The 12806-nt window shown below is 43.3% G+C and overlaps 1 protein-coding gene across 5 annotated transcripts in view; it reads right to left on the bottom strand.

Moving 5' to 3' along the window:
• Positions 1-11203, bottom strand: part of PTPN9 (protein tyrosine phosphatase non-receptor type 9) — a 94274-nt gene extending 83071 nt beyond the window's left edge. For 2 of the 5 annotated variants that reach the window (XM_053364487.1, XM_053364489.1), the window contains exons 1-3: positions 10990-11202; positions 8957-9119; positions 3671-3833 (exon numbers count right to left, since the gene is read on the bottom strand). In XM_053364487.1, coding sequence (XP_053220462.1) covers positions 3671-3833; positions 8957-9114 — 321 coding nt within the window. In that variant the 5' untranslated portion in view covers positions 9115-9119; positions 10990-11202. Of the gene's footprint in view, positions 1-3670; positions 3834-8956; positions 9120-10989 lie in introns of all 5 variants that reach the window. The other 3 variants (XM_053364488.1, XM_053364493.1, XM_053364490.1) reach the window with 3 other exon arrangements.
• Between the last annotated feature and the right edge of the window lie 1603 nt (positions 11204-12806).

The following is a 12806-nucleotide window of genomic DNA, read 5'->3' as shown; positions in this document are numbered from 1 at the left end:
TGTAGCACTGGGGAAAACAGCAAATGTCACAGCCTTCCCTGGCCTGGTGCCTGCCAGACACTGTAGGACTACCACTCCCATCAGCCCCAAGCAGCATGGCCAATGGTCAGGGATGATGGGAGATGCAGCTGGAAAAAAGTGGAGGCACCAGGCTGGGAAAGCATGGCGCAGAAGGAGAAATGCAACCAGAAAACTTACTGGTTAAAGCCAGGCCTGAACAGCTGTCAAGGCTATGAGATGGCCATAACCCAGCGGCAGAGCACTTGCTTAGCATGCAGGAGGCCTCAGGTTCATTCTCCCCTGGAAAGGACTTCCGCCCAAGAGCCTGGCAACCCAGTCAGTACTGAGCCAGCACTGGATTGATGATCTGAGGATACCTTCTCTGTTCCTCTTTATTTTTATTAATCCTGGCCCAAAGAGCCACTAGATGCAGCAAACCGCAGAGCTGCCACAATGAAGCAAACCGCAGAGCTCTAGGCACCTCTTGGGGTTTGAGATGGAGGAAGCTGCTGTGGTCAGGAGTGTTGAAGTTTCAAATTCCAAGAATGAGGGGTGCTAAAAAGTTGCAATGTGGCTCAGGAATTCTAAAGATACTTTGGTAAAACTGATTGGTAAGATTCATTGATTGATTGATTGATTGATAAGATTGACTGCTTGATAAGTAAAATATGTGTAAAATTGCATAGAAAACAAAAAAACGATCGCCAAGTGCTTGAAGTTTTATTATTCATTATTATTGTTGTTATTATTAATCACTTTTCAGAAGGTAAAAGTAAAAGTCTTTCATTTTCTGAAAGCTGTTTATATGCTTCTTAATCAAAGGTAGACTTACTAAGCTAAATGTTTTCCAATCACAAAAATAATTGCAAGTGTGAACTCACACCCAAAATCATATTTTTAAGATCCCTCACTGAAGAAATGTGCAAAAATTAAGTTTCTCCCCCTAAAATGACAATTCCTGCCTACTGGTGTAGCTCTAAGCCAGGATTCCTCAAACTCAGCCCACCAGAGACTACAATTCCCATCATCCCAGACCACTGGTTCTGCTACCTAGGGATCATGGGAGTTGTAGGCCAATAACATCTGGAGGGCTGAATTTGAGGAAGGCTGCTCTAAGCCACTTCCTTGGCTGGCTGGCAAGAAGGGAGAAAGAGAAAGCTTATCGCTCAGCAAAGGCTGATAAGAAAGGCCTCCTTTTGCAGAGAAAGTCATAACAAGCTGGCACCTGCTTATGGACAGCGTTGAAACAGAAGGTGCTTCCCAAACCAGTGGAATTAGGGTAGAAAACTTAAAGAACCCTGGCTGCATTTGTCCCTAGAAAACTAAGCAAACAAAGTAAGTCGAAGGCCCTCAACAGCCCTCAAGCCAACCAAGGCTTCCCTTTCGCCTTCACCCCAAGGGCTCACTGAGTAAGCCCTGCACTGGCAATTATGAAGGACTCTTCAAATTTAAAATGCTTTGTTGCTTCAAAGTTGCCATGAAACTTCAGCATCCCAGGAACTCTTATGTTGCAGGGCTAGAGGGATTTGAGGATGGAACCATCCGTAGGTGGAGACTAGCTTTGTCCTCGTGGTTTGTGGGCTTTTGCTATCATTTTCATATGGCTTTTTAAAAAGTCCTTTCCTATTTATTACACTGAGTATTATATCATTCCCTTTTTGTGGTTCTTTCTTGCTAAATTACTTCAGAACTCACAGAAATGATTAGGATAATTTAAAATGCAGGGTTTGATTTTCATTTTAGTTTTAAAAAAGCAAACAACCCTGCATTTTTGTAAGTCATCTGGAGACTATTTTTTATTAGGAGACTCATAAATGAAATAAAATCAATAAATGAGAGATAGTCACATTAATATCACATAAGGGTCATCCCTCAAGTAGTTTATTGTTTATGTTTATTTCCCCACTTTTCCTAGGTTGACCATTGTACATGAGTAAACTCTTTAATTAAGCATAGAACTGTAGAGTTGAAAGGGTCCTCAGGGTCATCTAGTCCAACCCTTGCAATGCAGAAATCTCAACTGGATCTCAGTTTCAGTTACAACTTTCAAGCTGTATAAACACCATACATTTAAAGAACATCCCCCTTAACTCCAAAAAGAACAATGGGAAATGTAGTTTGCTAAAGGTCCTAGGAGTTCTGTGAAAGGCAAACTACAGTTCCCAGGGTTTTAAATGTATGGTGTGTACATAGCCTGAATCTGTGGCCCTCTGCGGTTCCACTTTCTCTTTCTATAATGCTCCCAGATGACCATAATTCCATTGCTTGTACTCAAAGCCACAGAGGAGAAAAATCAAATAAGGTTGTAGTCAACCAAGTTCTACTCAGAGGAGATCCACTGACATGAATGTACTCAAGTTAGTCATGTCCATTAATTTCAATGGATTTCTTCCAAGTATTCTTAGGATTCGATATAACCCAAAATCTATTAACATTGTACCAACTATACAAAAAAACAACAACAACCCACTCTCTTAATGGTGGTTATTATTTCTTAGATTTATAATCAGTCAGACAAACTTATTTGCTAAAAAAAGCTTGATCACTACAAAATACCAGATTGAGAAAGTTATAGTCTAGCACATGTGACCCCAATATACTAGAATTTTTTGTCTGATTTTCAGGGCACCTAGAGCAAACAGAGCACAATTTATCCCTAACAATCAATACTTAGCAAATTTCTTTCCAGCAATTCAAAAAGAAAACTGTCCAAAAATCCTATTTAAAACCCTACGGTAGTTATATACAAGGAGCAATATAACAGTATATTAACAGTATATTCCAGTATATTCCACCTCTGCTTGGTCACAAACACATTAAATGGTGCTGGATTTATAGTCATTCATCAATAAACATTTCCTGGAGAGCTTACAACACAATATAGAATAGCATTAAAAACCAATGGCAAATGACATGAAAATATTTCTTTCCCTAAAGAAAGGAAAAATTGTTCACAACCTGGATTTAAAATATAGTGTGAAAGTCTATGCTGACTATATGAATGCACCTAACATATTAATTAGGACCGTATCAGCAAATAATAGAGGAACTGAAACCATGCATTGTCCAAGAGAGGTACAAATCTAGTTCATTCCAATACCAAACTAATTGGTTTGATTGGGATTGTAAAAAGTCTCCATCAGTTGCAAATATGCCAGAAAAGTCAAGACAAATCACTCTCCAAAGATTATCAAGGAATTTATAAATAAGAAACACAGGAAGCAAATTAGGGATAAGAAAAGCGCTTTTCAGAGACACTTTTGGCTTAGCTCCTCTCTCTCTCAATATATATAACTCAACCTTTTGGGGGGGAATTAATTTATAATTGTTTGAACAGAGATAATTTTTTATTAAGTTCCCAGTTTGTCAGATTAGATTGGGGGAAGTATTTGTACCTCATCTTTTTAATTCTGACCCTCTTCCTCAGGTAGATCAACCATTAGGTTCTGCTCTCAGAACCACAAGTCTACAGCCTCCTGCCTCTACTCTAAAGAGCCAGAAACTTGAATTCACATTTTGCTAACAAATAAGGCTCTGGGGAAAATTATGTCCCAGGAGGGAAATAATCAGAATGATACCTCATATAAACAAAAGCAACAAGGGCTGGCTTCTATTTGGAGCCCAGTTTTCCCCTTGCTCAGTTTTCCTCTCTGCTACCAGTCCCCCTCACCTGGTTGGCGTAGCGTTTTGGTAGCTTCGTCCCGACTTCCATCTCCATGTCTGCACTGTCTGCACCTGCCCTCTCCTCGTCCTCCTCCTCCTCCTCCTCCTCGGTGCCTGTCCAATCATCCTCTGCCAGCCTCCTAGCATGGTTGACATAATCCAATCGCTTACTTGTCAGGAGAAAGAAAAAGAAGGAAAGATTTGAAATTTCCCACCAACTTAGATAGGAAAGAAAATTCTTTATATCCTTTTCCTGCTGCCCAGTAACAATAGCTTTCGGGGTGACATACAAACAAAACAGTAATATTTTATTTAAAATATATATACAAAAATAAAAAAATCCAATAATACAAGGGTAAAAGACAAAACAAAACAAAATCAGTAAACAATGCAACTACTGTATTAGAACAAACCACCATTCCAAAGCAGAGATAGTAAGGAAAATGTCACAGAACAATAAATTAAGGAAGAAATGCAATAGCCCTAAAGCGATCAATTCCATAGTTAAAACCATTATACTAAATCCACTGTGCAGCTTTTGTATGGTAGCATCCTGCCTTCATAAGTCTGCCTGTCAGGCTGACACTTTCTGTCTCATCTGAACTTTTCATTAACATAGGATTGCCATATTTCAAAAAGTGAAAATTCAGACAGAAAAGTTGATCAGCTTTTTTTTTCTTTCAAAATCTTGAAATTTTTTTTAATTTTTTTTGCAATCCTAATTAACACTGATTTTGATGTCTTGCTATGGTCTGTTGGTTTCAATCTGAGCTGACCAATTTTATTCCATGCTGTGAATTTAAGATCTTCCCTCCACAATTTTTGCCATTCTGACGAGTTGTATATTATGACCTAGATCTCTTTCCCACTTTACCATGGCTGATTTTACCTCCTCATACTTCACTGACCATTCTAATAAAATTTTATACATTTTGGACAGTGTTTTGTTGTCATTATATATCATCTCTATCTATCTATCTATCTATCTATCTATCTATCTATTATCTATCTGTCATCTATCTATCATCTTTTAAATTTTATTCAGTTTATTTACAACACGTATACACACACTTGTCAAACTGAACATAAAAATAATAATACAGAATCAAGAGAGAAACAAACAAGACATAAAACAAAACAAAAAAGTACAAATAAAACATAACATATGAAAACTTATACAAAACAAATAGTCACACACACACACACACACACACACACACATTTCAGTTCTTCTTTTCTTCCATTTGATTTAATCCTCAACATGGTTCTTTTATCGTTTTTGGTAAACCGTCTCCTTTTTAGTTCATTATTACTCCTTTTTCTTTGTTTTTAACTTAAGTACCATAAATTATTCTGCAGAAATCAATCAAAATAAGTCCAAGTATTAATTTGAGGGCACTGCTATTAAAAATATTCTCTTTGTTTTACCCATTCTTTTTGGAAATTTTGTTTGGTTTGACCCCTAGTTGCCTCTGTCAATCTGGCCAATTTAATATAATAAAATAATCTGTCTTGCCTTTATTTTTATGTCGGGATTATTTCTTTTTTCCAATTTTTTGGCAATTAGTGTTCTCGCCACTCCCATGGCGTAAAGGAATATTTTCTTATTTTCTCTGGCAATATCTATGTCTAGTATCCCCAATAAAAAAGCTTCTGTTTTCTTAACAGTTTTGTTTAAACAATTTCTTTAACTCTTCGTACACTATATCCCAGAAGCCTTTGATTTTATCACATGTATGTATGAATGTCCCCTCTGCTTTGTTACACCTCCAACACAGATTTGATTTTGTTTTGTGTATTTTACATATTTTGGTTGGTGTTAAATACCATCTGTAAAACATCTTTATTAAATTTTCCCTTATCACTTCACAAGTCATCATCAAGTCACTTTTGAATCTTGAAGGTTCTTTACTAAAGCCCTTTTTTATCTTGTTTAAATAAGTCACGTATTTGGTGGTATTGTAACCAATTGTTGACTTTACTTCTTATTTCTTCAAAATTTTTGAGTCTTAGTTGGTTGCCTTCTTCACAGATAATTTCTTTATACGTAACCCATTCAACCATCTTGTTAATTTTCTTTACTGTCATGGCTCCCATCGGCAACAACCACCAGGGTTTCTTTTGTTCCAGGATACCCTTTTTTGTCCAGACTGCATATAGAGATCTTTTTATTACATGAGTCGTAAAATCTCTGTGAACTCTCGCCTTATCGTAGCATAAGTAAGCATGCCAGCCAAACAGTTGTTAAAACCCTCTGTCTAATAAGTTGGGACGCGGGTGGTGCTGTGGGTTAAACCACTAAGCCTCTTGGGCTTGCCGATCAGAAGGTCGGCAGTTCGAATCCCCGCGACAGGGTAAGCTCCCATTGCTTGGTCCCAGGTCCTGCCAACCTAGCAGTTCGAAAGCACGTCAAAGTGCAAGTAGATAAAAAGGTACCGCTTCAGTGGGAAGGTAAACGGCGTTTCTGTGCACTGCTCTGGTTCACCAGAAGCGGCTTAGTCATGCTGGCCACATGACCCGGAAGCTGTATGCCAGCTCCCACGGCCAATGAAGTGAGATGAGCGCCGCAACCCAAGTCGTCGTGACTGGACCTAACGGTCAGGGGGCCCTTTACCTTTTTAAGTCTAATAAATCAGTACAGTGGTACCTCGGGTTACATATGCTTCAGGTTACAGACTCCGCTAACCCAGAAATATTACCTCGGGAACTTTGCTTCAGGATGAGAACAGAAATCGCACAGCGGCAGCAGGAGGCCCCAAGCGAATGTAACCTGAAGCGTATGTAACCCGAGGTACCACTGTATGGGGAAGCTACCAGAATCATGGGAGGAGGCCTATATAACCTTAATCCCTAAGGGAACATCAGTTAAGAATTACCGACCTATATCTCTCCTTAAAAATGACTATAAAATATTCGCAGATATAATAGCAAGTAAATTGAAACGTATACTGAAAGACTATATTCATGAGAACCAAGCAGGATTTCTCCCAGGAAGCCATATGAAAAATAATATGAGATATGTAATAGATACTCTAGAGCTGGGGTATCCAACTGGTTGACCACAGGATGATCGTGGTCAACCGTGGGATCCTTATTGCGTTGTTTAGAATCATGTCTCCGCCCCTCCCCCTTTCCCTGCGTCGCTGTGTTTGTCTGTTAGCGAGTGTGTTGTTGGTGAGCGATTTATTTTAATTCTGCACACTTACTGTTTAAAAAAGGGGCAACAACTTTGACCTGCCCCCCTAAAAAAAGTTCAACAACTCTGAACTCCCCCCCCCGGGTAGATCACTGCCAGTCCCCCCCCCCCGGGAGTAGATCGCAGTCTCTTGGGAGCTGGACGTCCCTGCTCTAGAGTATCTGGAAGTCACAATCGAAAAACAGGTGGCACTGTTATTGATTGATGCAGAGAAGGCATTTGACAACGTCTCCTGGAGGTTTGTGAAAAAAACATTAGAAATGATAGGAGTGGGAGAATTTTTTTATAAAGGTATAAACGCAATATACTTGCAACAAAGAGCTAAACTAGTTATAAATAACAATCTAACAGAAAAATGTAATATAAAGAGAGGTACAAGCTAGGGGTGTCCTTTATTCACATTGTTATTTATATTGGTGTTGGAAATTCTGAATACGAACATTAGAAAAGAAAAGAAGGGGTATAATAAAGGGTATAGTTGTTGGAAACAAGACCTTCAAAGTAAAAGCCTTCACCAGTGACCTGACTATAACCATGGAGAACCCAAAAGAAAGTGTGCCAATAGTGATAGAGAAGATTACGGAATTTGGGCTAGTTGCAGGCTTTAAACTTAAGAAAGAAAAAACTAAAATGTTAGTCAAAAATATGAGAAGAGGATAGAAGAGAACTACATCATCTTACATTTCAGATACAACAGCTAAAGGCCAGAAATCATAGAATCATAGAGTTGGAAGAGACCACAAGGGCCATCGAGTCCAACCCCCTGCCAAGCAGGAAACACCATCAGAGCACTCCTGACATACGGTTGTCAAGCCTCTGCTTAAAGACCTCCAAAGAAGGAGACTCTACCACACTCCTTGGCAGCAAATTCCACTGTCGAACAGCTCTTACTGTCAGGAAGTTCTTCCTAATGTTTAGGTGGAATCTTCTTTCTTGTAGTTTGGAACCATTGCTCCGTGTCCGCTTCTCTGGAGCAGCAGAAAACAACCTTTCTCCCTCCTCTATGTGACATCCTTTTATATATTTGAACATGGCTATCATATCACCCCTTAACCTCCTCTTCTCCAGGCTAAACATGCCCAGCTCCCTTAGCCGTTCCTCATAAGGCATTGTTTCCAGGCCTTTGACCATTTTGGTTGCCCTCCTCTGGACACGTTCCAGTTTGTCAGTGTCCTTCTTGAACTGTGGTGCCCAGAACTGGACACAGTAATCCAGGTGAGGTCTGACCAGAGCCGAATACAGTGGCACTATTACTTCCCTTGATCTAGATGCTATACTCCTATTGATGCAGCCCAGAATTGCATTGGCTTTTTTAGCTGCCGAGTCACACTGTTGGCTTATGATAAGCATTTAAGAATTGATAAGCATTTAAGAATTTAAGAGACAGCAGCTGACATGTTGCCTGCAGACAATTATATATATATTTAAAATATATTAACTATTATCTTTCCTGAGCGACAGGTGAGTGTGGCAGGTAACTGAGTGGCAAATGTGTCTGCTTCTTAAATTCCCCACTCACTGTCTTCAATATGGCAGTAATGGTACTTGCCTGCTTTACAAGGTTGTTGTACAGAGTAACAAGAACACAATGAGATATAGTCAGTGTGAGCTCAGAGCCAATCCATTGAAACGAATGAACATTATTCATTTAGGTCCATTAATTTCAATGGGTCTACTCCAAGGAGAACTTAGTTGGATACAATCCAATGTTTCATAAATAATTTGCTTCCATGGCTCCTTTTTATGCCGCTTTGGGAGATTTATAGTTGCCTAATTATGTGGAATGACTATGATTAGCATTCTTTCGTTTTGAACGTGGAATTTGCATTCCCATGTTATATTGATGGTTTGGTTTACATTGCTTGGTTAGTATTGGACCTGAGAGCCCAGGATTCCAGCCCCACTCATTCATGAAGCTCACCAGTCTCTGTCTCTCAGCCTCACCTACGTGCCAGGGTTGTTGTGAGAATAAAATGGGAAGAAGAATCACCATGTGTGCCACAGTGGGCTCCTTGGAGGAATGGCAGGATAGAAATTTAATAAATAAATAATACCCGCAACAACATGGAAATATAGCCATTTAGAGATGCCCCTTACGTTTTCTGAAATGCAAGGAGCTGCCGTCGCCTCTCTGCCTGCTCCAAGGAGCTGTACTTGGATTTGTACTGTGCCAGCCGGGGGTGTGGTGCTGCTGTGCTGTTGAGGTCCTGGGAGACAGCAAAGCTGAAAGCGAGAGCTTGGCTCAGCTCCTCCATTGTTTCTGTAGGCGAGACAGGGGAAAGAAAGCCAGACCAAGACATTTAGGTACAGCAGAATTAATTTGGTTCAGCTCAGAGTAGGTCAAGCCAATGCAAACACAACCAAAGGTCCATCTAGTCCTGCATCCTGTGGGAGTGGTCTAGATGATGCTTGGGGTCCTTTCCAACTACAGTGGTACTTCTGGTTAAGAACTTAATTCATTCTGGAGGTCCGTTCTTAACCTGAAACCGTTCTTAACCTGAGGTAACACTTTAGCTAATGGGGCCTCCCGCTGCCACCGCGCGATTTCTTTTCTCATCCTGAAGCAATGTTCTTAACCCGAGGTACTACTTCCGGGTTAGCGGAGTCTGTAACCCGAGGTGTTTGTAACCCAAGGTACCACTGTATACGATTCTACGATTCCTACAGTGGCTACCCAGGATACCTCCAGGAAGCCCAAAGGCCAAAGATGAAGCTCACAGCTCTTAAATTGAGAGGAAGACTGCTCTGAGCCAGGAATGTCTCATACCTAGGGGCCAATGTGCCCTTCAGAACTCTGTCTGGCCCTTGTCACTCTCTCCAGGCCATGCCCCTTACTGGCCCCAGAGTTTTTGCCTGGCTGAAACATGTCCTTGAACTCTGATGATGCCACTTGTTTCTCTGGATGGAGGTCAAAGGTGTGTGTGAAGAAAGCAGCCTATTGGACCAAAATTAGATTCACTCTCATTGCTCCAATGGCCTTTTAGTCCATAAACGTTTATACGGCGATGAATCTGTCTGCTTCATCAGGTGCTGAAAGTCTTGTCTTTAATGGACTGAAATCTGCCAACTAGCTTGTCTCTGCGTCTCTGCTAACTAGCTTGTCTCTCTTGTCATCACCAAACTCAGCATGAGGATTCCCAAGTTGGGGCAGCCTCTTCACCCACATTTGGATGCCAGGTGCCATTTTGAATCAAGATGGGAGACCAAAACATGGCCTGGCATGACTTCGTCCTTTTTTTGGCATAGGTTCATCTGCCTCTCGAGATGCCGCTGCTGAACTTGCATGAGACGTGGTGGTCTCTATCAACATTTGGACGCAAGGCACCATATGGAGTCCAGACGGCGGCTGAAACTTTGCCTGGTTTTTTGGCATAGGCTTGCCCACCTCTCAAGGTACCATTTGGCAAGGGCTCCTAAGACAGGAAACGGGGCCTGTCCACACTTGGGCTCCAAGCTGAATAAAGGCAGGGGACCAAAGCGGGACTTTGGCTTCACATGATGTTGGGGGTGATGGCAAACTCAGGAATTACACTCCCTACTGAAACACCGGCCTCTTTGGGGGCTCCTGGAGTTTCCTGGGCAGTGGCGGGTGGGTAGACCTACATGTAGGTAGGGAGCGCCCGGCACTGCATCACCATCTTTATTCTCTCTCTCTCTATACAGTGGTACCTCGGGTTACATACGCTTCAGGTTACAGACTCCGCTAACCCTGAAGTAATACCTCGGGTTAAGAATTTTGCTTCAGGATGAGAACAGAAATCGTGCAGCAGCGGCGCGGCGGCAGCAGGAGGCCCCATTAGCTAAAGTGGTGCTTCAGGTTAAGAACAGTTTCAGGTTAAGAACGGACCTCCAGAACAAATGAAGTTCTTAACCCGAGGTACCACTGTATGTAGGAAATAAGCCCCAGATCCGAAGTTAACCCCTTCCGACTGTGATGACACGCCCTGGGGGGCTTCCCAGTCGCGCAGCATCGCACCCCTCTGAGGAAGCCTGGTCCGTCTCCCGGCCGGGGCTCCGCGGCTGGGCGGGGGCGGCGCTGATGCTTCTCGGCCGCCCGACATCCCCGCCCCCAGGCTGCGCCTCCGCCGCCCCCCGCCCGCCAAGCCGCCCAGTCTCCCGCCGGAGCTCACCTTCCCCGCTGGACCATCCAAGGCGGGAGGCGGGGTCTCCCAGGCACCCTGACCAGGCGCGCCTCGCTGCCTCCCGGCGGGACTCGAACCGGCAGAGTTCAGGGCGCGGAGCGAGCGGCCGACCGTCACGCGCCCGCGGCCTCCGTCTCACCTCGGCCAACCGGCTTCTTCCCCGGAGTTCGCCGCTCGGCGAGGCGGAAGGGCGGGGCCAGGAAAAGCCCCGCCCCCAGCCCGCCTCTCCCCGCCTTGGGGGGACGCATGCGCTTTCTCCGCCCCGCCCCTCGGCCGCTTGCTTAAGGTCGTATTTCCAAAAGCGCTTTGGTAAAGGCGGAAATGAAGAGAGCGCCTGCCCCAAGGAGACAGCCAGCTTATAAAATTGTGTACGGCACAGAGAAAGCGTCTAAAGAAAAGATTCCCCCCTTTCTAGAACCTGTGGACATCCATTGAGGCTGAATGGGGGAAGATTCAGGACGGATAAATAGAAGTCCTTCTTCACAAAGCACATAGTTAAACTGTGGAACTCCCTTCCACAAGAGGCAGCCGTGGCCACCAACTTGGATGGATTTCATAGAGGATTAGACTAATTCATGGAGGCTATCAGCGGCTACTAGATGTGTGGCATAATGGTTAGAGTGCAATGGTATCCTGGCTGCAAGGCCATGCACCATTCATTTGGGAATAAGCCCCATGGGGCACAGACGGACCTCTGGCTGAACATGCATAGGATGGCACTGCCTGGCAGTTGCTCCCCCAGAAGCAGAGCTAATATGAAATGTGCTTTTGCAGGCATCCACATGTGACATTCCTGACTGGCATTGTGGACCTTATTATTTTTATTGCGTCATTTATACTGCACTATCCATGCATATGACCCTTGATAAAGTCCCTGGGGGCAGCAGTCTTTCCTGATGGGATTGCAATCTAAAATAGCTATAAATGAGAGTTGGAACAACCAGATGCAAATCAATTCTGATAATCATATTTACTGCAACAGACTGCAATGGATGGAGGTGAGTATCAAGTTATTGCCCCTCACAGCAGACTCATTGAAATTAATCTGCACACCCATTAATTTCATTGGGTCTACTCTGAGTAGGACTCTCTTTGGATTTAACCCCTCACCTGGGAGGTTTGGGTTTAAATCCCCATTCTGTCAGAGAGCTTGCCTGGGCCCGTCATTCTCTCTCTCATGGCCTAGACTACCTCCCACAATTGCCTAGCCGTGTTGGTCTGCCGTAGTCAAAACAAACAAACAAAAATTCCTTCCAGTAGCACCTTAGAGACCAACTAAGTTTGTTATTGGTATGGGCTTTTGTGTGCATGCACACTTGTTCAGATACCCACAACTGCCATAAGGGGAAAGGGGCAGCAGGAAGAGCATCAGCTCTTCATCAGCATTACAGGGTGGGATAAAACCTGCAGCACAATGTTGCAGCGCAGAGTGCTCTTGCTCAGGGTGCCAGCTATGCCCCTTTCCAGGGTGCTTCATTCCACCCCACCAGTCTTCTTTGGGGCCCTCCCATTATTCAGTAAGCAGTCCATGCCCACTGAGCATGCTCATTCCTCATGGGGTTGGTTTTTTTATCCCCTCATGCCCTTTCCTTAGACTGCAACCCGTTCTCTGACCTGCACACTAATTTGGGAGCGAGCCACACTGAACACAGTAGGACTTCCTTATGAGAAGACGTACATTGGATTACTCTGGTAGGGTGTTTTTTGTTTTGTAGACCTTGGAGTCTGCCCCCCCCAGCTTGCTGATGCCTCCTTCTTATGTGGGAGGGGTGCCATTTTGTCTACACAAGGAGCCACCCTTGGCG

This window comes from Podarcis raffonei, chromosome 14 (genome assembly GCF_027172205.1).
Source record: "Podarcis raffonei isolate rPodRaf1 chromosome 14, rPodRaf1.pri, whole genome shotgun sequence".
NCBI lineage: Eukaryota > Metazoa > Chordata > Lepidosauria > Squamata > Lacertidae > Podarcis > Podarcis raffonei.
Note: the sequence above shows the minus strand (reverse complement) of the source record. Positions and strands in the feature narration are given on the sequence as shown.